Raw genomic sequence first — 22,722 nt, 5'->3', positions numbered from 1 at the left:
TCTATATTTCTACCTAAACAAAATAAAATATAGCTGGTGGTTCAATGAAATGCTCATATAAATTTTAAATACAAAAGTTTATTTCTAAATTCAAAATTTATAAGTGAAATACACAATCTCAGGGAAATTGTTATTACTTGAAAACAAAAGTTTAATTAATTCTTGAATTAATTATTAAGCAAAATTAAATCAAAGTTTATCAAGAAAATTATTAAATTAAATTCTATAAAGCAATAATTAAATTTGAAATTAAATTTAATTAAATGCAAGTTAATTCACAAGTGTAAGATTCAAAATGTACACAATAGAATATTATTCAAACTAATTAAACAAAATAAAGACAATGCAGAAAAACATAATGCATAATATGAAAACAATTAAAGCATTGACAGTACACACACTAAACATATAAAAATAGGAAATGTCAAAAGAACAAAGCAAAAGATAAATGTTTAGAAATGATAAAACCCAGAAGTGCACTTCACAACATTTGTAAAAATACCTTATACACAGCTGCAGCGCCAATCAAAAGGCCTGTTACCCAATTTTTACACGTTTCACTATTTTCTTGGGCGCACTTCACAGATTTAACAAATATAATACTTATGTTCAGATTCCACAAACAACACATATATTACTAAGAATTATATAAAAATGAGTGACCAGCTCATTACGTTAAGTTACTGAAACAGCCTCGCGACCGAGTGAAAGAGAGAGAGATTTTTAGAGAGAGAGAGAGAGAGTATAACGCACGCCGCTATGTCTCAAAGCGAATCAATAATGTTTTCTCACCCCATAAGCGTATGGGCTATTAGTCTATAGTCGAAGGCGAAAACATATTACGTCATCTCTATAGGAATAGCCAACACAGGGCCTCTCTGACTGCGCTCACATATGGCTGTGAACAAGGCTCCCTTGTGTTCCATTACAGGACCGACCGCGATGTGTTTACATCGATAAAAAAAAAAAAAAAAAGGCGAAAAAAAAAAAAATGCTTGGCTAAGACATTCTCAAAGAGCAAAAACAACTCTCTCCCAAAAGGCTCCCATCTAAGCACTTACGGTACTACAAAATGAAAAGTGGATCACTTAAGGCATGTTATCTTTAAATTTGGAAATCTGCTAAACACAGAAACAAACATTTCATACCATGATACACAAGTTCTGATGTGAATTAATCATATTACCACAATTATAATTGCATTCCAAACTTACATTATAAGATTCCTCCCCCCAGAAGATTAGTTATTCCGGGGTTGAATCCAACAATTCACAACGGGATAAATAATCTGCAACTACATTGTTCTTACCAGATATGTGCTTAACCTTTATATTATACTGTTGCAAGCACAAAGACCACTTGGTCAGTCTTTGATTATGGTTTTTCATCCGCTGTATGAATGACAGTGGATTGTGATCAGACAACACTAAAACTTCTTCATTCCTAGGTCTGTTCACATACACTTCAAACTTTTTCAATGCTGTGATTAAGACTAGAGTTGCCTTTTCAATAGTTGCATAGTTTTTCTGATGCCTTTTCAGTTTCGAAGACAGGAAACACACAGGGTGTAGAAGGTTATTTTCATCTTCTTGAAGTAGAACAGCTCCAATTCCGCAATCAGAGGCATCAACTTGTATCACAAATTTCTTATTAAAGTCTGGAGCTTGAAGCACGGGTCTTGAAGTTAAAATGGCTTTTACCTTCTCAAAGGATTCTTGACATTCTGGAGTCCAAACAAACTTAGCTTTGGGACTATGTTAAGTCTGTCAAGGGAGAGCTACTACGGCTGAGAAATTTGGACAGAAACGACGATAGAATCCAGCCATGCCATGCCCAAAATCTTTGTAGTTGCTTCCTAGTAGTAGCGGGGGTAGCCTTACGGATACCTTCCACATTAGCATTCACCGGAGCGAGAAGGCCTTTTACAACTTCAAACCCAAGGTACTGAACAGTCGCCTTCCCAAACTCACTCTTCTCTAGGTTGACTGTTAGTCCTGCCTCTTGTAGTTTCTTGAAAACTTTCTTCAGGATCTGCAGATGTTCTTCCCACGTTTGTAGAGTAAATGACTATGTCATCAAGAATATACACCTACTCCTTCTATAGATCCTAGCAGTTGATCCATCACTCGTTGAAATGTGGCTGGTGCATTCATCAGACCAAATGGTCAATACAGTATACTGATACAATCCAAAACCAAAAGGTAGTAATAAAAGCTGACAGCAACTTCGCATTTTTCATCTAAGGTATCTGATAATATCCTTCAATAAGTCTATCCTTGGAAACAAACTTGGCTTGCCCAATATTATCAAGTAATGATCTATAAGAGGCCAAGGGATAATTGTCAGCCATACTAATGGAATTCAGTTTCCAATAATCAGTACACATCCTAAAGGAGCCCATCAGGCTTTTTCACTAACAAACATGGAGAACTGAAGTGACTTGGACTGGCTTCTGCTAATCCATGTTGCAGCAAATACTGAACTTCTTCTCAGAAACATCTGATGATAAGGTGATAAGCGATAAGCTCTTGCTTGAACGATTTCCTCTTCTTTGATCTTGATTTCATGTTTGGTCAGATTAGTACGTCTGGGTACATCTGCAAAAATCTCTATGAAGCTTCTAACTCACTTCACTATTCCTCACCTTGTTCACATTAAGATGTTTCAGTTTATCCTCCAAATTTTCCAAAATTGAAGAATTATTCATCTTGCTTTCAGCTCCCAATTCATAGCCGTCATCATCTTCTGTAGATGAAGTTGTCTTTATTATTGACACAGTTTCAGTTCTATGTCTGAGAAGTAAGGTTCAAGGTTCACATGTATCTTCCTGTGCGTTTTCTTCTTTCTGGTGTTTCAATCACATAAGTTCTATCACTTAACTTCTCAATTATCCTGTAGGGACCTTGAAATTTATTCGTAAGGGGAAATTTCTTGACTGGCAGAAACATTAGCACTTGTTGACCAACACTAAAACTTCTTAGCTTAGTCTTTCTGTCAATGTTCCTTTTCATTTTCTCTTGACTCATTTTCAGATTTTCTAAAGAGAATTTTCTAATCTCTTCCAACCTTTTCCTTAAGTTCTTCACATACTCTCCTTGGATTTCCTCTTTATTTTCTGCCCAATTTTCTGCAAGAATCTTCAAAGGTCCTCTCACTTCTCTTCCAAAAATCATCTCATTAGGTGAGCATCCCATGCTTTCTTGATAAGCATTCCTAACTTCAAATAGCATTAAGGGTAAACCAACATCCAATTCTCTTCCTGACTCAGAACAATACTTTGTCAGCATACTTTTCAATGTCTGGTGGAACCTCTCCAAGGTACCTTGAGTTTCTGGATGATAAGCGGTTGATAACTGTTGTTTCACCCCTAATAAGTTCATCACATCCTGGAATAACTTGGAAGTAAAGTTCGTTCCTCTATCACTTTGTACAATTTCTGGTATACCAAACTTTGAGAAAAACTCCAATAGTTTCTCAGCAACTATCTTGGCAGATATGTTTCTGACAGGGATCGCTTCAGGATATCTGGTAACAGGACACATTAATGTCAACAGATATTCATTTCTTTTCTTCGTCTTCGGAAGCGGTCCAACCATATCTATAATCACCTTGTTAAAGGGTTCTCCTCTAACTTCTATAGGTTGTAGGGGGGCTTTCAGAATGGTTTCATTAGGTTTTCCAGGTATCTGGCAGGTATGACACTCACGACAGAACCTGCTAACATCTTTATGAAGTCCAGGCCAGAAAAAATATCTCATGATCTTCTCCACAGTCTTCCTGACTCCCATATGTCCAGATTCATGAGCTACTGCTAACACTTGCTTTCTCAATGGACATGGAATCAAAATCTGATGATATTCGCCCCATTCAGCATTTCCGGGTATATCTGAAGGTTTATACTTCCTCATCAGCAAACCTTCCTTCAGATAATAAGAGGTAGGAGTTTGTTGCATCTCTTCCTGATCAACAACTCTGAAGAACAAATCAGCTAACGATGCATCCCTCTTCTGCAAGTCCATTAGCTACCCTCTTGTTACTTGTCCAACTTCAATAGTTGAACTATCAATATCTGCTACCTCACTACTGCATTTTCCCGACTATTTTTCAGGAAAACACCTTGACTACTCGAGTCTCTTCAGGAACAACAGATTCTTCATTTTCTTGGGAAATCTCTTCTCGGTCAGCTCCACGGGAGGCATCACTCCCCTGGAACAATTGTTCTAAGTTCAAAGATCCTTCACTTGATCCATCTTGGGCGTGCAAATCCTCAGTTTCTTCACCAACAGTCGTAATTCTCCTCATACTTCTGGTAGTTACACAACTAGGGAACAGGTGGGGGTTATTCTTCTCCAACTCTACGTAGGACATCTCCAATCAACGGTTTGTCTGTCACTACAGGACAAGGAACAAATGGAACACCACCAACTTCAATTCCCAAGAGAACATGTACACCTTCCACAGCCAGTGAGTCCTTTACAGCAAAATCAACATTCCCTGTCACCAATTAACAGGACAGGTGTAAGCGGCATATAGGAGTTACTTCCTCTCCCCCTATACCCTTCAAAATAACTGAATCTCCAGTGAGATTCTTCTCCAACATTGGGTGAGCACCACGTAACACCACACTATGGTTGCGGACCCCCATGTATCACGTAAAATCTTGACTGGTACCTGCACAATCTCTTCCTGAGTTGCCAGTGTACTCTCATAGATATATGGCTTAAAAGCCTCCAAACTGCTCAGGCACTCACTGCTTGAAGTTACATTTCCACTGGTTGCTAAACACTCAGCTTGTTTAGTTTCAGTCTTCCCTGCAGTCGGATTCCTCCCCACATTGTTCTTAACAGTCTGTTTGACATGGTCACCTCTTACTATTTGACCAACAGGCTTGGACTGCTGATAATTCCAATAACCTCTTGACTGAAGTGTCCTGCTCTTCCACACTTGAAGCAGACAACATTAGGCTTTTGAAACTGTCTTGCAAAATTAGATGAGGATTTCACATTAGCTTGCTGAGGAGTATTATTATTTGTAGGTTTCCCATTCATAAAATTGCTCCTGAAACCTGGATGAGACTTAAAACCTGGGCGTGGTTGATTCTGGTACTTGACATTATAATTACGCCTGCTACTAATTATATTGTAGTCCTCACTCAGTGTAGCAGCTTTGTCAAGTTTTTTAACCTCTCTCTCTCTCAAATAGGCTCTTATATGCTCAGGAATACCTTTAAAATATTGCTCTAAAACAACTAACTCTTCTAACTCCTCAAAAGTTGTAACTTTAGCTGCCTCCAACCATCTTTTAAAACACCTTCTCACTTTATAAGCGTAATCCAAGAAAGTAACTTTTTCATCCTTTCTTAAGTTTCTGAATCTTTCATTGTAGTACTCTGGGGTCAACTGGTATACTTGTAGCACATTATGTTTGAGCACCTTATAATCTTTACACTGATCAGCTGTTAAGGCTAGATAAGCACTTCTCCCTTTACCAATCAAGACACTTTGTAGCAAAACTGACCATTTATCTTCTGGCCATCCCATACCTGAAGCTACTTTCTCAAAGTGATCAAAGAACTCATCTGGAGCCTCTTCAGTAAACTTAGGGATTAATTTCTGCAATCTTACTACATCAAATGCAGGGTCTTGATTACCATGGTTAGGGTTAGACGGTGTTGCAGGTAATGTGGATCTAGCTCTTATCAATTCCATCTCCCTTTCATGTCTTGCAATTTCTCTTTCCTCTTTTATCCTTTGCCTTTCATCTTCTGCAGTTTTTTCTCTTCTTCTTTCTTTCTCTTCTTTCTTGTTTTTCCCTGTTCTATTCTGTCTTTTTCAGCTTGTATTCTCTCTCTTTCGCCTGTATTTTCAGTTTAATAAACTTTCTTCTGCTTCTATGCGTCTGAGTTCTAACTCTGCATCACTTTTCTCTTTCTTTTTCTACTTGCTTATTTATAAGTATCAGCCTGTGCTACATTCAACAAACTCTTGAGCTAGTTCTAACTCCTCATCATCAGTTATTCTACCAGAAGCTATCAATGCTTGCATGACAATGCATTTGATTTGTGGCTTTTATTCATGCTACTAGTCACCAAATGACAACACATGCTGCTGCTAAAAGCACCACTGTGCCTTAGTCAGAGTAGTTTCAGACAACACTTGGATGGAAGGGCTGCTAAAAATTTCTGGAGTATCGAATGGAGCCATTTTTCTCAAATACAATTCTTACAATAAAAATGCAAAAACAAATATATGGTCACTCTTCTAACAAAATATATTCCTAACACCACCAGTATAAGCTAGAGTGATAATGTTATTTGTTTTCCTCCCTGGTTTCTGGGGATCATTGATACTTGGTACATAAAGTGCCAAATATCCCGGGTCTCTGGGCACTACTAATACTTGTGACGAAGTGGCGTAAGGTATCTGGGTCTGGATACCATTAATACTTGTTGGGGAGTGGGCAAGAGTATCTGGGTCTGGATACCATTAATACTTGGTGCATGAAATAGTCAAAGATCTGTGGCTGGACACCATTAATATTTGTTAACCGCCAACTGCCAGTATCTGGTTACTACCACTTACCATTTGTACCCTTGCTAATACAAGAGACCCTTTTATTCCTGGGTCTGGGACACCCTTTGTACTTAGGGCACAGTTCATTCAAGTACCTGGTTGTTACTTACCTCATTACAGACAGACACCTGACCCTTCATCATCAAAATACTAAACGATGAATACTCTTAAAGGTAAGAGTGATCCCTTTTTTCTAACGAACAGTCAGAAAATAATCAGTCTAAGTTCATTAAAATATGTGAGGTAATCTTAATTAAAGGGCATCACTTGTGCAAAATTTCAAATTAAAAGTATTTTTTTTCCCTGATTCATGGTTTTATTTGTGGGAAACGTCACAATTATCACTCTATATTTCTACCTAAACAAAATAAAATATAGCTGGTGGTTCAATGAAATGCTCATATAAATTTTAAATACAAAAGTTTATTTCTAAATTCAAAATTTATAAGTGAAATTCACAATCTCAGGGAAATTGTTATTACTTGAAAACAAAAGTTTAATTAATTCTTGAATTAATTATTAAGCAAAATTAAATCAAAGTTTATCAAGAAAATTAATTAAATTAAATCATAAAGCAATAATTAAATTTGAAATTAAATTTAATCAAATGCAAGTTAATTCACAAGTAAGATTCAAAATGCAGAAAAACATAATGCATAATATGAAAACAATTAAAGCATTGACAGTACACACACTAAACATATAAAAAATAGGAAATGTCAAAAGAACAAAGCAAAAGATAAATGTTTAGAAATGATAAAAACCTCCTAGAAGTGCACTTCACAAACATTTGTAAAAATACCTTATACACAGCTGCAGCGCCAATCAAAAGGGCCTGTTACCAATTTTACACTTTTTTCACTATTTTCTTGGGCGCCCCTTCCACAGATTTAACAAATATAATACTTATGTTCAGATTCCACAAACAACACATATATTACTAAGAATTATATAAAAATGAGTGACCAGCTCGTTACGTTAAGTTACTGAAACAGCCTCGCGACCGAGCGAGAGAGAGAGAGAGATTTTTAGAGAGAGAGAGAGAGAGAGAGTATAACGCACGCCGCTATGTCTCAAAGCGAATCAATAATGTTTTCTCACCCCATAAGCGTATGGGCTATTAGTCTATAGTCGAAGGCGAAAACATATTACGTCATCTCTATAGGAATAGCCAACTGCGCTCACATATGGCTGTGAACAAGGCTCCCTTGTGTTCCATTACAGGACCGACCGCGATGTGTTTACATCGATATGCTTGGCTAAGACATTCTCAAAGAGCAAAAACAACTCTCTCCCAAAAGGCTCCCATCTAAGCACTTACGGTACTACAAAATGAAAAGTGGATCACTTAAGGCATGGTTTTATCTTTAAATTTGGGAAATCTGAACACAGAAACAAACATTCATACCATGATACACAAGTTCTGCTGTGAATTAATCATATTACCACAATTATAATTGCATTCCAAACTTACATTATAAGAATTATAAATATTATATATATATAATACTATATATATATATATATATTATTTATAATATTATATCTATATATATATATATATATATATATATATAAAAGCACATCATTTTTACCTTGAAGAAGTGAATGCATCCTATATATACAATTATTTTAATCAATTTTACTCATAGCCTATTTTTTGTGAAATGTCCTCAGTTCAGTAGTCCTATTTATCTAGTTGTTTTTTTTTTTCTACAGTGGCTCTTGTTTTTCTGAAAAATATACATTTTTTTTTTTAAATCTAACAGATCAGTCCAGACACCTACCAATAAAAAAAAAAAAACTGTTTCATTCCCGAATTCACAGTGTTCCCAAAAACATTTTAGTTTTCCGTTGCTTCCACCAACTTCCAACACTTCTTAGTTCACTAGACCTACTGGTACATATTTTCCCCTCTCATCAGTTGTCCTACTCTTTATTAAAATATAATATTTATTATTTCTGAATATAAATAACCACTGCAGATACCTACTAGTAAAGAGAGAACTGTTTTATTTCTGAACTCAAAGTGTTCCCCAAAAAACATTTCCGTTTTCCGACACGTTCACCGGCTTCCTGAACTCGCGATCAATGACGGGTGTTGAGAGCTACTATTCTGGTCATTCGTCACCCTCGTCTGCACGCTGGCTGCAGGCGTGCTCGCCCGCCTAATGGGGCGTACCATTGGGGCCCGTTCACTCGCCGTCGCCTTCAAACGCAACACGATGCAGAGGGCGCACCCGGCGATGACGAACGCTACGCCTGGAAAAAGAGACAAAAGAAATAGTGCAGTGAAAATGACGCGGAAAAATGGCGCCGCCAAGTCAGGACGAGATGGTTAATGAACGAAGCCTAAAGTAAGACCGGCACACTTATACTCAACGGCGGTGCCCATTTATGACAGTTTTTGGGGCACGTAGCGACAGCTTTCGCGTGGAAAAAAAGTATGATACAAAACAAGACAAGAAAAAGACCCTTTTGAAATGGCGTTGCCAAGTCAGAGCGAAACGTAAACGAGAAGGTTAATGAACGAAGCCTTAAGTGAGGCGGATACATAATTGGACACTTACAAGCAATGACGGTGCCCAGTAGGACGCCTTTGTAGTACTTCGCGTCTTTCTCTTCGACTTCAATGGCTTTCTTCCACCTGTTTACAGCTCTTGAGACCTTCTCCACGTCCTTTGTACCTGTGAACAGACAATTATAGTGATATACAGACTATTTACTGCACAGAATCATACGCCTAGGCCTAGGCGTAGGTTTATTCAACCTATTGTCATTTTCCAGAGACTAAACATAAACAATGCTCATGAAATCATTATGAAACTTGACTAAATTTCACATCATCTCAATCACAGCAATTTCTAAACCCAAAAATCATCTCTAACATCACTGGAATTCAAACTTTTACATTTTTTCAACAAGGGTGAACGATTTAGAGGCGCCTTCTTGGGTGAAGAAACGTCATTTCATTATTAAAAAAGAAACTTTACTATCAATGAAAAGAGTAAAAGCATAAAGATTAATGAAATTTAATTAATATTGATTTGATATTAATAGGTTTGGTAGTCATCTAGCTTTATTTAGGCCAGGGCCGTCCAAGTTGTTTAGTCTGAGGGCCACTCTTGAAAAAAAAACAAAAGTCATGCGGGCCACCTGTGTGTATGTATGTATGTGTGTGTGTGTTTATGTATATAAGTATATATATATATATATATATATATATATATATATATATATATATATATATATATATATATATTATTTATAAATTATCAATTTGAAAATTACAAGGACTTACTTCAGAGGAATTCAAAGAAATATATTTCAAAGAGGGCAAACAAGAGTTTATTTAATTGAAACAAACGTAAATTTAGTGGGAGCACATCTTAATTCGGACTCAAGATTTACATCACTAATTGAGGATCGTAATGTTGACTTTAATAACTTCATGAATGAAAATGTGCTCTCGCAGAGCGAAGTTGAAAACCGAACGTTGACAATAGTTTTGACACATAATCAGAATGTGTGGGTTATCATGTGAGCAGGATATTTGTGTCCAAAAATCGAATTTCACATCTTGGTGGGCATAATTAGTTTTCATTTCCATTTATTCTTCTTGAAACCAGGGTACATTTATTTTGCATACAGCTGACAATTTACACACATCTCTATGACTGTAACCACATGGCGAATGTAAAAATCTACAGCAAAATTTATACTAATCAAAAGTCAGGCCCAAACCTATTGTTAAACTGAAGTCTAACTTCTTCTAAATAACCATGCAATTCAGCAAAATCAATAATTTCATCAGGCTCAAGTGATTTAAATCCCTCTCTTGTATTTGTTCAATCCACATATCCAGTTTTAACCTAAATATTTGTATTTCTCTGAAGAAATCTGCCATCATTTTTGCCTTACCTTGCAACTTGAGATTCAATGAGTTCATGCGGCTTGTTAAATCTGTGAGAAAATATAATCGTGTGAGCCACTGTGGGTCATCCAAGTTTGGATTCTCTGACCCCTTCAGTTCAAGAAAGGTCTTTATATCAAGTATCAAAGCAGTAAACCTCTTACGTACATTACCACGACTCAGCCATCTTACAGCATTGAAGTAAACTAAATCTCCATATTCTCTATCAATTTGTTCTAAATATCCTATAAATTGCCGATGATTTAATGCACGAGTACGGAGAAAGTTCACAATTTTGATAACCTCTTGTATTGCTTGATGTAAATTCACCTGACTTACACACTTCACAACATAAACTTTCTTGGTGAATGATACAATGAAAGGTAGGTACATCAGTGTCCTCATTTGCCTTGAACAAAGCACAAAACCCTTTCATTGAGGGTACCCCATCTGAGACAATTGAACTCAATTTTCCCATGTTCAATTCAAACTTTGTACATTCTTTTTTAACAGCCTCAAGAATATCACAGCCACGAGTGCGGTCTTTCATTGCAGTTAAAGCCAATAGTTCTTCTCTGACAACAAATTTCTCAGTTATATATCTTATCCAGATGCAAAGTTGTGCTATATCTCCCATGTCTGTTGATTCATCGAGTGCTAGGCTAAATGCCAAGCAAGAGTTCAAGCCTGTTTAAGTTGCTGTTTTATGTTTTCAGACAAATTTACAATTCTTCTAGATGCCGTTTGTCTGCTTAGCGGCATCATCATTATTCTTTGGGTCAACTTTTGCTTTTCTTTTTCATTAAAATCGAAAGCAAGCAATTCAGCCACGCTGATGGGGATTTCTTAACCATTTCTACATCACTAAAACATTTCTTTCGCCTTGCAATGATCCATGCACATTTAATTGTGGCAATTTGAACCACTTCATCATAACTCAAAAACTTTCTGAGATCTCTTTGTATATTTATATCAACTTTTAACTTTTCTAATTCATGTTTTCTCTTCTCAGAACTAAGGGGATATTTATCTTTATGTGCACTGTGGATGGTATCACAGTGTTTTTGATATTATATCTCTTCCCAACAGTAAACAAAAGGGTTTACCTTCCTTATCAACTACTAAAATCTCTCGTTAACATTCACTATTTATTTTCCGTTTCACTTCTTTCTCGACCTTTTGCTGTTTTTCTGGTGGGCATTGCTACTGCTTGGACCTGCCTCCGAATCACTTGATGAATCTTTGGGCTTTCTAATTATCCATTTATCCATATTCTTTCCTAAAGAAACAGTGCAACAAACCAGTATCCTCTCTCTCTCTCTCTCTCTCTCTCTAATAAATTTCTTCATTTAAAAGGATAATGTTTGTTTCTAAAAATTATGCTAAGAGTGTCTATTAATTCAGTATATAAAGTTCCAGACTTACTCAATTAAAGAATACTGCTAGAAAAGAAATGGATATAAACGAGTGAGAAGGAAGAAAAATTAAATACTTGTATTTGAAACAAATCAATGATGATGCATATTGTTGTAATTATAAAGAGATTTTTGAGCATTTTATCTAAGAAGTTAATTGAAAATGAATTGTTTGCCAAATTCCATTCAGATAATTCATAAATCGAGCTCTCAGTGCCCTAAGCATGAAAAAGAAAATAAGCATTCCAAAATGTTCACCCCCCCTTCAACAGAGGGAGAATATAATGCTTATAAGGCCATCAACAACGGCGACGCCATTGTACAGTTTCAAAATGTCTGCGATGGCAACAACCCTTAACATTGTTTACCATTCGATTTGTCAAATGGGAAATAGAAAGCACGAAAATGTTTGTGGAGATGATATCATCGATATACATTTCACAAAGGAAAATCCAATTTTCAACATAACACTATGAAGGAACTTTAGACTTTTTTTACATTTATCTAATTTAGTTACAGGGATTAATGAAAAAAAAAATGTGTAATAGCCATCAGTAATAAGCAACATACAGTTTTCTGTTGATTCACTCATTGCTTCATCATATCTTCACGACTGTCCATCAAGAAAAAAGAAAATAAAAAAAGTACAAATGACCAATCTCTTATTTTGGTAAATTTAGTGAACATGAGTAAGTTAAAGGTTATCTATATTAGAACCTATTCTAATCCTGTTTCTAGCTGAAGCCGCACACCAAATTGATCTATTTCAATTCGTGACGAGGTTCTATGACGGACATAGTGATACCACGGAAAGAGCTGCTGATCGCAGCAAAGAAGAACGAAAATATAACTAAAAGCTGGCCAATTATAAAATCTTAAAAATCAAAGGTAGAAACTTACTTAAAATCAAAATGCAGAAGTGATGAAAAATTGCTGTATATATAATGCGTAGGCACAGTCAAAATGATTCTGAAGGGATAGGGAATTAGGGATTAAAGAAGCCGTCTGAAGCAAAAAAAAAAAAAAAAAAAAAACTCTCGTATGATACATGAAGAGAAAAGGTATCAGTCCTTGTACGGGTCAAGCAATACACTTAAATCTACACTACAAATCTACGGCGCGGCTAGAATAACCAGGGTTCCTCCTCCTCCCCCTCACTTGCATATATTGTGGCATTGTAGTTTTCGTTTTTTGTTTTTATTTTATCCTGAAAAATACTCCTTACATTCGCATCAGCGTTCACATTCCCAGGAGACTTCAGTGACACATTGGCAAGAACACCTGCATATCCTTTGTACATAAGATCATTCTTTTTCCGATGGGAAAAAAAGAAGAAGAGAAGGAATCTATGATCTTGGCACACCATTTCTAATGAAATAGGTATAACTACAGAATAAGAATGTTAAAACGAGGTATTAAAACGGAGCCCAGTTACTAGTACAGCGTTCCGTATGATGAGCTTTGTTATTTTAAATAAAATCATCGTTTGGAAATATGGGGATTTTTAAAAAAAAAAACCCCACACAAAAAAAAAAAAAAAATCTTTTTTTTTTTTTTTTTTCTTGTAGTTGTTTATTTTGCAAAGAATATTTCTTTTATTCAGGATATAAAAAAAGATAAATATACTTTTACTTATTTTTCTCTCGCGGGCCACTTTCAAAATCAAACGGGCAACTTTTGGCCCACTGGCATGGGGTTGGACGGCCCTAAATTAGATTATTAGCATCTTTGGTGTCGAAATGTGACGTCCGAACACCAGCAGTTATAAATAGAAGAGTTAGGCTATTTACATTTTCTTTTATAGTATTAGCATTAAAAGAAAACGAGAGCATGATATAATGATATACAATTCATGGATAACTATGATATATTTTGGCACACCGATCGCGGGCATTTTAACTCTGCACAGAGAGAGAGAGAGAGAGAGTATAGAGAGAGAGAGAGAGAGAGAGAGAGAGAGAGATGAGAGAGAGAGAGATTCATCGCAAAACTAGAAAACAAAAAGACTAACCTCTACATGAAAGGAACCCGTACCCGCTCATGACTTGAACGGGTTGTCCCGGGTCGAACTGACAGATTCCGACGTGTGTCACCTCCTCCTTCAGCTCAGCCACGCCATCCTCGTCCGGGACCTCGACTTGGTCGAAGCTCAGCGAAGCCTTCTGGTCCTCTATCCTGAAGGTGACACTGTACAGAAACCCCGAGGGCAGCTTGCAGACCTGCTGATCGTCGATCAGTCGGACCGTAGACGACCCTCTGGCTTCTAACTGTAGGGCGTACTCGGCGGTCGCGTTCAGTTGCCGTAATTCCAGCGTAGCTGATACGTTGGACAGAAATGCGCAACCTGCAACAGGTGTTTATGAAAGTCCTTTGAAGTTACAAGACTTGGAATATGAAAGTCCTTAGAAGTTACAAGACTTGGAATATGAAAGTCCTTAGAAGTTACAAGACTTGGAATATGAAAGTCCTTAGAAGTTACAAGACTTGGAATATGAAAGTCCTTAGAAGTTACAAGACTTGGAATATGAAAGTCCTTAGAAGTTACAAGACTTGGAGTGTAAGAAGTGTGGGAGAAGATTCTTCTAGAGAAACGACAAATAAAAAATGCATTAAGTGTGTGAAAAAGTTCCACTTGAAATCAACCCGAATCTTGGTCCCCTCTCCCCCCTGTGTGGGATCGACCTCGGGGGACCCTACGGTGAACTCATTATAGGGTACATAGCGTCAGAGTCCTATCAGGATGGATGACGTCAGCGCACCCACACATCCTGAACGTGGTTTCAGACATGCTCGAATTCCCCGGTGTCCTTTCGCTGCATCCTGTGCAACAACATCCTATGACAGGCCGTAGGAGGTCCTCTCTTATAAATATTTTTTTTTTCTAAAACAACCTCAATTTCTGGTGCAGTTTATTAAGCTTTGCTCTGGTCAGTTATTGGATGGTGGGCAACCACGAAGGCGAGTTAGACGACTCTCTCTCTCTCTCTCTCTCTCTCTCTCTCTCTCTCTCTCTCTCTCTCTCGCAAGTATTTTTAAAATTTATACTCGATAATGAAGCAAAATCATAAGGCTACGGTTACTTTCAACCGACGCTTCCTCTATGTTGGTTGGGAAGAGTCCTGTGGCCTATATCAAGCCTCTCAACTTCTTCGACATCTAGCCTCTCTTAAGGTTGAATGTAACGCAACCAACAGGCTAAAAGTAATTCGACCAATCAACAGCATTTTAAGAAATATATGATCCTTGGAAATTGGCTGCAAGACTTATCACTGGGGTACTTTTATCCATTCAACTCTCAAGACAGTTTAAAGAGAGCGTTCTGCAAACACCTTATAGCAACGCCTACAGTGCACCAAGCTGTGTGCGCTGACGGCCCTAATCACCTCAGAGAATGCCATGGTTTGAGAAAACTATGAATTTGTAAGGTTCCTAGACCTTAAAATAAAAAAAATCACAAATCTTACCATCGAGGTAGAAATGTCCCTCGAGACTCAGCTTGGCTCTGGTCTTCGGTGTCCACAGCAGGAAAATCAGGAAAAGCCATCTACCACAGGCAACGGAAGCTCTCATGATGGTGAAATGATGGTGAATAGTGTATATTAGTATGGTGAGACTCACAGACACTGTTCTTAAGTTGACGCAGGCTTTCGTTCATAGGGCTGGATCAGTCAGTCGTAAACTGTTCAGAACTGGCATTGTTTGTTCCAGTAGGAAAAAAAAAAAAAGGTTCCAGACCTGAATATCACACTTGAAATTCCAACCAAACTGGAACCTTATCACATTTGAAGTTTTCCTTTGAGTTGAAGATGGTATCACACTTGAAGTACCCTCAATTGAAACCTTATCACACTTGCAAATTCTTTAAGTTGAAACAGTATCACACTTTAAGTTGAAACAGTATCACACTTGCAAATTCTTTCAGCTGAAACAGTATCACACTTGCAAATCACACTTTAGGTTGAAAGTTCTTTAAGTTGAAACAGTATCACACTTGCAAGTTCTTTCAGCTGAAACAGTATCACACTTGCAAATTCTTTCAGCTGAAACAGTATCACACTTGCAAGTTCTTCAAGTTGAGGCAGTATCACACTTGAAGTTCCCTCAATTGTAACCTTATCACACTTGAAGTTCCTTAAGTTGAAACAGTATCACACTTGAAGTTCTTTAAGCTGAAACAGGATCACACTTGAAGTTCCCTCAATTGGAGCCTTATTACACTTAAAGTTCCCCAAATTGAAACACTGAGGGTCCTTAGTAGGATTTATCGTATGTTACGAAGAGAGGGCCCGAGTTATAGTGGTCCCTATGTTACGGAGTCCCTACAGCTGTTTCCTGACCATTCTAACGTCAGAAGGCTGAGTAACAGTGGCTACGATGAGCTGGCGGCACTGTTACGTAATCTCCCTAGCTTCCTCTCCAAGATTTCGTAGTCAGGGGACACTGTCATATACGAGAATATTCATTTGATAGCATTTTTACGTTTCAAGTCACCATCCTGCATTGCCAGACGAATGAACGAAATTCCTTCAAATAAATTTATCATATATGCAAAGAACTCGACCCTTTTCGAAATGTTTCTGGCATTCTCATACCCAAGAGTATTCAGAACTACATAGATCCAGCTTTTCGTCATGTATTTTATCTTGTATTCATACCATATCTATACATTCAACGTCCTGACGCCAGATGCAGTACGATATTTTCTCCAAACCTTCCAGATAGGTATACGATGACTCTGCCAGCGTTTCCAGACCAGCAGATTGATTCGAAATCTACAGATTTACTGTCCTGTCTCAGATTTTGAGACCTTGCTTTTGAAATGAGCTGAATCTGCATCGTTTTAGCTGTCCAGTCTTTAATTCCTAACACTGATCTGTCAATTCTCAGAGTATATTTGAGCGCCGTTGAAACTGTGGTAACTCGGAATGGTGAAGCTATTCGTAAATATTTTAGCATGGGGGGGCTGACATTTCATGGTAGAGTAGCAGGAATGCTATGTTTATTGGTACTGTCAGGATTAAAATAAGACTTCGCAGTCTTGGTACAATTTTCGTCTCTCAGCCAGGAGAGATGACGAACTTGTAATATTAATATATATAAATAAATAAATAAATAAATAAATAAATTTAGATATAAATAAACAATTAGATAAAATAAACAAATAAATAAAAAATAGATAAATAATAAATAAATAAATAAATAAATAAATCAAATAAATATAAGTAACTTTCGGGAATCAGCTCCATTCCCATTTTCAAGAAGTGGAATCCAACAGATTCCCAAAATATGTAAATAAAATTTCCAGTCTCTCAGCCAGGAGAGACGACGAACTTGTAATATTATATATAAATAAATAATAAATAAATAAGCAATTAATAAATAAATAAATAAATAAATAAATAAATAAATAAATAAACAAATAAATAAATAAATAAATAAATAAATAAATAAATAAACAAATAAATAAACATAAATAAATAACTTTTGGGAATCAGCTCGATTTCCATTTTCAAGAAGTTGGAATCCACAGATTCCCGAAATATGTAAATACAATTTTCAGTCCCTCAGCCAGGAGAGTTGACGAACTTGTAATATTAATATATAAATAAATAAATAAATAAATAAACAATTAAATAAATAAATAGATATATAAATAAATAAATAAATAAATAGATAACTTTCGGGAATCAGCTCGATTCCCATTTTCAAGAAGTGGAATCCAACAGATTCCCGAAATATTGAAATATTTAAACAAATCGCTGTCTAGAGTACACTTTTTCACAAATAAATTGTAAAATGTGAAATAAATAGATTATTATACGCAGCTGATGTATAATCCAGTCAAATTATGTCAAATTACTCAACACAAATGAATAGAAATTAAAACTAGAGAACAATATAATGAAAAAAAATATATATATATTGAAAAAAAAAATGGTAAAGTGTAAAATGTAAAATGAAAAAGCAGTTATTATATTAATAATGTACAGTCCAGTCAAATTATGTCAAATTACATCAATACATATGAATAAAAATTAAGATCAGAGAATAATACAAAGGAAAAATACCAAAACATTTGGGAATATTGGAGTTAAGTGTAGATTTCCTCGCAAATAAAATGTAAAAAAATATAAATAAGTGGCGGTAATTCAACAATATCAAATCAAACAAAGATAAAAAATATAATGTAAAATTAGGGAAGAATGTAATGGAAAAAACTTGGAGAGCAATGTCCAAGAGACGAAGAAGATAAGCTCATATCACCGGAAAACTTCTAATCATTTGGGGAAACAGAGAATCCCTTGATAATGCTTGCGAAAGACTGATCTTTTTTGTTCAAAATCCCTTGCTTTCCGTTCGTAGTCTGCTTATCAGCGAGAGATAGTCCGTTTTTTTTTTTCTTTATGTAAGAAGTGTCTGTACGCAGCTATTTCTGAAGGCTATTGGTATATTTCAATAGCTATTTTTACGGATATTTTAAGGCTATTTGCAAGTTTGTGTTTAGTTACATTATAATTTCCAACGAGAGATGGTCTGTTTTCCTTTACAGCTATTTAAGGCTATTTGTAGGTTTAATTACATTATAATTGCCAACGAGAGATTGGTCAATTTTTTTACGAAAGTGTCTATAACAGCAATTTCTGGAGGCTATTGGTATATTCAGTAGCTATTTTTACGGCTATTTAAGGCTATTTACTCGGACATGTTTAATAAACTTTTAGTTACGTTATACTTATCAACCAGTAGATATTACATTTCCTGTACAAACGAAGTGTCGATCGGTACTTGAGCTATTTCTCACGGCTATTGGTATTATTCAGCAGCTATTTTTACGGCTATTTCAACGCTGTTTAGAAGTCAAATGCGTATATATATATATATATATATATATATATATATATATATATATATCTATATATTTGTATATATATATATATATATCCTATATATATATATATATATATATATATATATATATGCATGAATTATTTACAAACTTTGAGGTTTCTTAAATTTCTCGTTACTCTCGCTAAGCCGTTGTTAACGACCATTAAAAAAACGAAATCTCGAAGTCTTTAAAAAAAAAATATACATATTACTATTAAGTGAAAAGAAAGTGAAGAAAGTTAGAGTCAGCGAGCAAAGAAAAAATAAATTTCTAAAAAGAAAACATTATTTTATTTTTACCTTCGTGGTTATTCATTTAGTCCAACGAAAATTGAATATTTCATGTGTGTTATCATTATGATCAGATGATGCAAAATCTGGGCTCTCTCTCTCTCTCTCTCTCTCTCTCTCTCTCTCTCCAAGAAAAAGTAAAGCTATAGATCAATGATAACAAAATGCAGGATTAAAATTTCTCTCTCTCTCTCTCTCTCTCTCTCTCTCTCTCTCTCTCTCTCTCTCTCTCTCTCAAGAAAAACCCAAAGTAAGCTTTAGATCAATGATAACAAAATGCAGGATTAAAATTTCTTTCTCTCTCTCTCTCTCTCTCTCTCTCTCTCTCTCTCTCTCTCTCTCTCTCTCTCCAAGACAAAAGACAATTCTAGATTAATAAAACAATATGCTTGGTTGAAACACTTACAAGCTACATATTTTTTAACTCTCTCTCTCTCTCTCTCTCTCTCTCTCTCTCTCTCTCTCTCTCTCTCTCTCTCTCTCTCTCTCCAAGAACAAGGAAAGATTTAGATCAATGATAACAAAATGCAGGATTAAAATTTCTCTCTCTCTCTCTCTCTCTCTCTCTCTCTCTCTCTCTCTCCTCTCCAAGACAAAAGACAATTCTAGATTAATATAAACAATATGCTTGTTGAAACACTTACAAGCTACACAATATTTTTTAACTCGGTCTCTCTCTCTCTCTCTCTCTCTCTCTCTCTCTCTCTCTCTCTCTCTTCTGTCTCTCTCTCTCTCTCTGTAACGTGAAAACCACTTTATCCAAATCAAATCATTTGTGGCTCAGTGCATAAAGGGAGCCATCTGTGTGGCTCTTAAATAAGTAATCTTGCGGTAAGGGTGCTTAGAAAAAATAAAATTAAAGAAAAAATAGAAAATTGAAAACAGAAAATAGTGAAAAAATGGCATAAAATGAAAAAGGGGAAAAAATAGAAAATAGAAAATTGAAAAAAACAGAAGACATGATAAATGAAATGAAGAAAAACAAAAATGGAATAAGGCAAGATGAAAATCAAGAAAAATACTTTGAACCAACTTGCCAAAACCAGTCTTAGTAACTTTGAACTCAAACATCAATCTATATATATATATATATATATATATATATATATATATATATATATTATATATATATATATATATATATATATTATTCGAGCTACAAATGTCCGTTAATATCTAATTCGCTCTACTCGGAATTGATAATATTTTCAATATATGTAAACCGAAGGGGAATTTTTTTTAGTTGATAACAATATCGTCTTCTCGTGGGTTCGAACCACACAATCTTAGTAACTTTGAACTCAAAACGTAATATACATATATATATATATATATATATATATATATATATATATATATATATATATAGTATATATATATATATATATATATATATATTATTCGAGCTACAAATGTCCTTTAATATCTAATTCACTCTACCTCGGAATTGATAATATTTTTCATATATGAACCGAAGGGGAATTTTTTTTAGCTGATAACAATATCGTCCTCCTCGTGGGATCGAACCACCGTCCAGCTGACAGGGACGAAATCGAGACGTCAGTGAGGTTATCGATCCTGCTAAAAACTGTGGCTCGAATATATAAACCCACCACACTATTTACACAGGCTAAACGCTCCCTCTGATGAAGACATGACAACCTCTTTCCCAAACTACCGAGAAGAATGGACTCCATTACATTTCCGAGCGCTCAACAGCTTGAAAAAAACCGCAAGCGTGCAATTTTGGAAACCGCCCCTGTTCATCATTCCCGTCGCTCGTGGCGCCGGGTTTCGGTTGGATGTTCCACCGACTGAATTAAGCTTACGTTTTTCTTCATTTCTCCTTTATTTATAAGTAATTTGCAAAGCTAATTTCTTCTTATTTTGGTGGGGGCAACGGGTAGCTTATCTGCACTAAGGCAGCCTATCTGTTATTATTATTATTATTATTATTATATTATTATTATTATTATTATTATTATTGTGAAGAAGATGAACCCACATTCATATGGGACAAACCCACCATAGGGGGCTACTGACTTCTTATTATTATTATTATTATTATTATTATTATTATTATTATTATTATTATTATTATAATATTATTATCATGCAGAAGATGAACCCATATTCATATGGGACAAACCCATCATAGGGGCTACTGACTTAAAATTATTATTATTATTATTATTTTTTTTTTTTTTTTTTGCTCTATCACATTCCTCCAATTCGACTGGGTGGTATTTATAGTGTGGGGTCCGGGTTGCATCCTGCTCCTTAAGAGTCCATCACTTTTTCGTTACTATGTGTGCCGTTTCTAGGATCACACTCTTCTGCATGAGTCCTGGAGCTACTTCAGCCTCTAGTTTTTTCTAGATTCCTTTTCAGGGATCTTGGGATCGTGCCTAGTGTTCCTATGATTATGGGTACGATTTCCACTGGCATATCCCATATCCTTCTTATTTCTTTTTATTTTCAGATCTTGATACTTATCCATTTTTTCCCTCTCTTTCTCTTCAACTCTGGTGTCACATGGTATTGCGACATCAATGAGTGATACTTTCTTCTTGACTTTGTCAATCAACGTCACGTCTGGTCTGTTTGCACGTATCACCCTATCCGTTCTGATACCATAGTCCCAGAGGATCTTTGCCTGATCGTTTTCTATCACTCCTTCAGGTTGGTGCTCGTACACTTATTACTGCAAGGTAGCTGATGTTTCTTGCACAGGCTCCAGTGGAGGGCTTTTGCCACTGAATTATTATTATTATTATTATTATTATTATTATTATTATTGTTGTTGTTGTTGTTGTTGTAAAGGGTCCACAATAATACAAAGTGTTAAAAGTCCGTGTATAATTATTAAGACTTTACAGAAAGCTTTCGAAACCCTTCCCTGGGTTCATAGCAGTGATAACAATCCCATAGTCCCGGGGGTTTACGAACTACCGTGTATGGATTGTAATAGTAAATATTTTGGCGAGAGTGGACGGGGACTAGATATATACGTTTGGGTGAACATAGGCGAACTACAATCACAAAACAGCGCAATAGTAGCACATGCATTCAGGAATGATCATAGACCCAACTGGAACGAGGCTAAAATTATCTTTAAAAGTAACAATGTAAATGTCAGACGACTAGTCGAGGGAGCTGCTATAAGTTTAGGAGAATCATTCAAAGGAAACAAGTCTTTTGTCAACGAAGACCCATTTGTTAATTTTTATATTACTAGTATGTTTTTAAAAGATTTTAACTGAGGACAGGCTCTGTTTTTCCCTCTACTGATGCTGCCTCTGCCTTGCCTCTTCCAGTCCAGGTAACCGCTGCCCCAGGGGAGTCTGGTTACGGTGCCCAATCTACGCCCTCGGATGGACTCCCTGCAAAGTTGCAACAACCTCTGCGGAGATCCAACAGAATTGCAGCCAGAAGGATTGATAGGGGAGAGGATATCACCTAGTTGGAGTTAACTGCCCTCTTTCTTCACCTGGCCCATTAACGAGCTAACGACCGTTGTCAACGATCTTCAACGACTCTTGTTTTTAAGTTTACCTCTGCACTTGTTGTAACTTTTTGTTCATTTGGACTAAGATGAACCCAGGGAAGGGTTCGAAAGCGTTTCTGTAAAATCTTAATAATC

The 22,722-nt window shown here is 36.0% G+C and overlaps 1 protein-coding gene across 1 annotated transcript; it reads right to left on the bottom strand.

Annotated features, from left to right (window-relative positions):
- Positions 1-8,531: 8,531 nt before the first annotated feature.
- Positions 8,532-16,181, bottom strand: LOC135207848 (uncharacterized). The gene is made up of 4 exons (XM_064239706.1): positions 15,365-16,181; positions 13,912-14,244; positions 9,143-9,259; positions 8,532-8,834 (listed from the first exon to the last, which is right to left on the bottom strand). The coding sequence occupies exons 1-4, from the start codon at positions 15,468-15,470 to the stop codon at positions 8,638-8,640; spliced, it is 753 nt and encodes a 250-aa protein (XP_064095776.1). The 5' UTR covers positions 15,471-16,181; the 3' UTR covers positions 8,532-8,637.
- Positions 16,182-22,722: the final 6,541 nt, after the last annotated feature.

Source organism: Macrobrachium nipponense, chromosome 34, assembly GCF_015104395.2.
Source record: "Macrobrachium nipponense isolate FS-2020 chromosome 34, ASM1510439v2, whole genome shotgun sequence".
Lineage (NCBI taxonomy): Eukaryota > Metazoa > Arthropoda > Malacostraca > Decapoda > Palaemonidae > Macrobrachium > Macrobrachium nipponense.
Note: the sequence above shows the minus strand (reverse complement) of the source record. Positions and strands in the feature narration are given on the sequence as shown.

What these genes read in the sequence shown, in the direction of transcription:
- LOC135207848 (XM_064239706.1), bottom strand. Translation starts at nt 15,470, where the DNA reads ATGAGAGCTTCCGTTGCCTGTGGTAGATGGCTTTTCCTGATTTTCCTG. An exon ending in CGGGTTCCTTTCATGTAGAG is followed by an intron (nt 9,260 to 13,911) that starts GTTAGTCTTTTT and finishes GTCTGTTCACAG; the next exon opens with GTACAAAGGACGTGGAGAAG. An exon ending in ACTGGGCACCGTCATTGCTT is followed by an intron (nt 8,835 to 9,142) that starts GTAAGTGTCCAA and finishes CTCTTTTTCCAG; the next exon opens with GCGTAGCGTTCGTCATCGCC.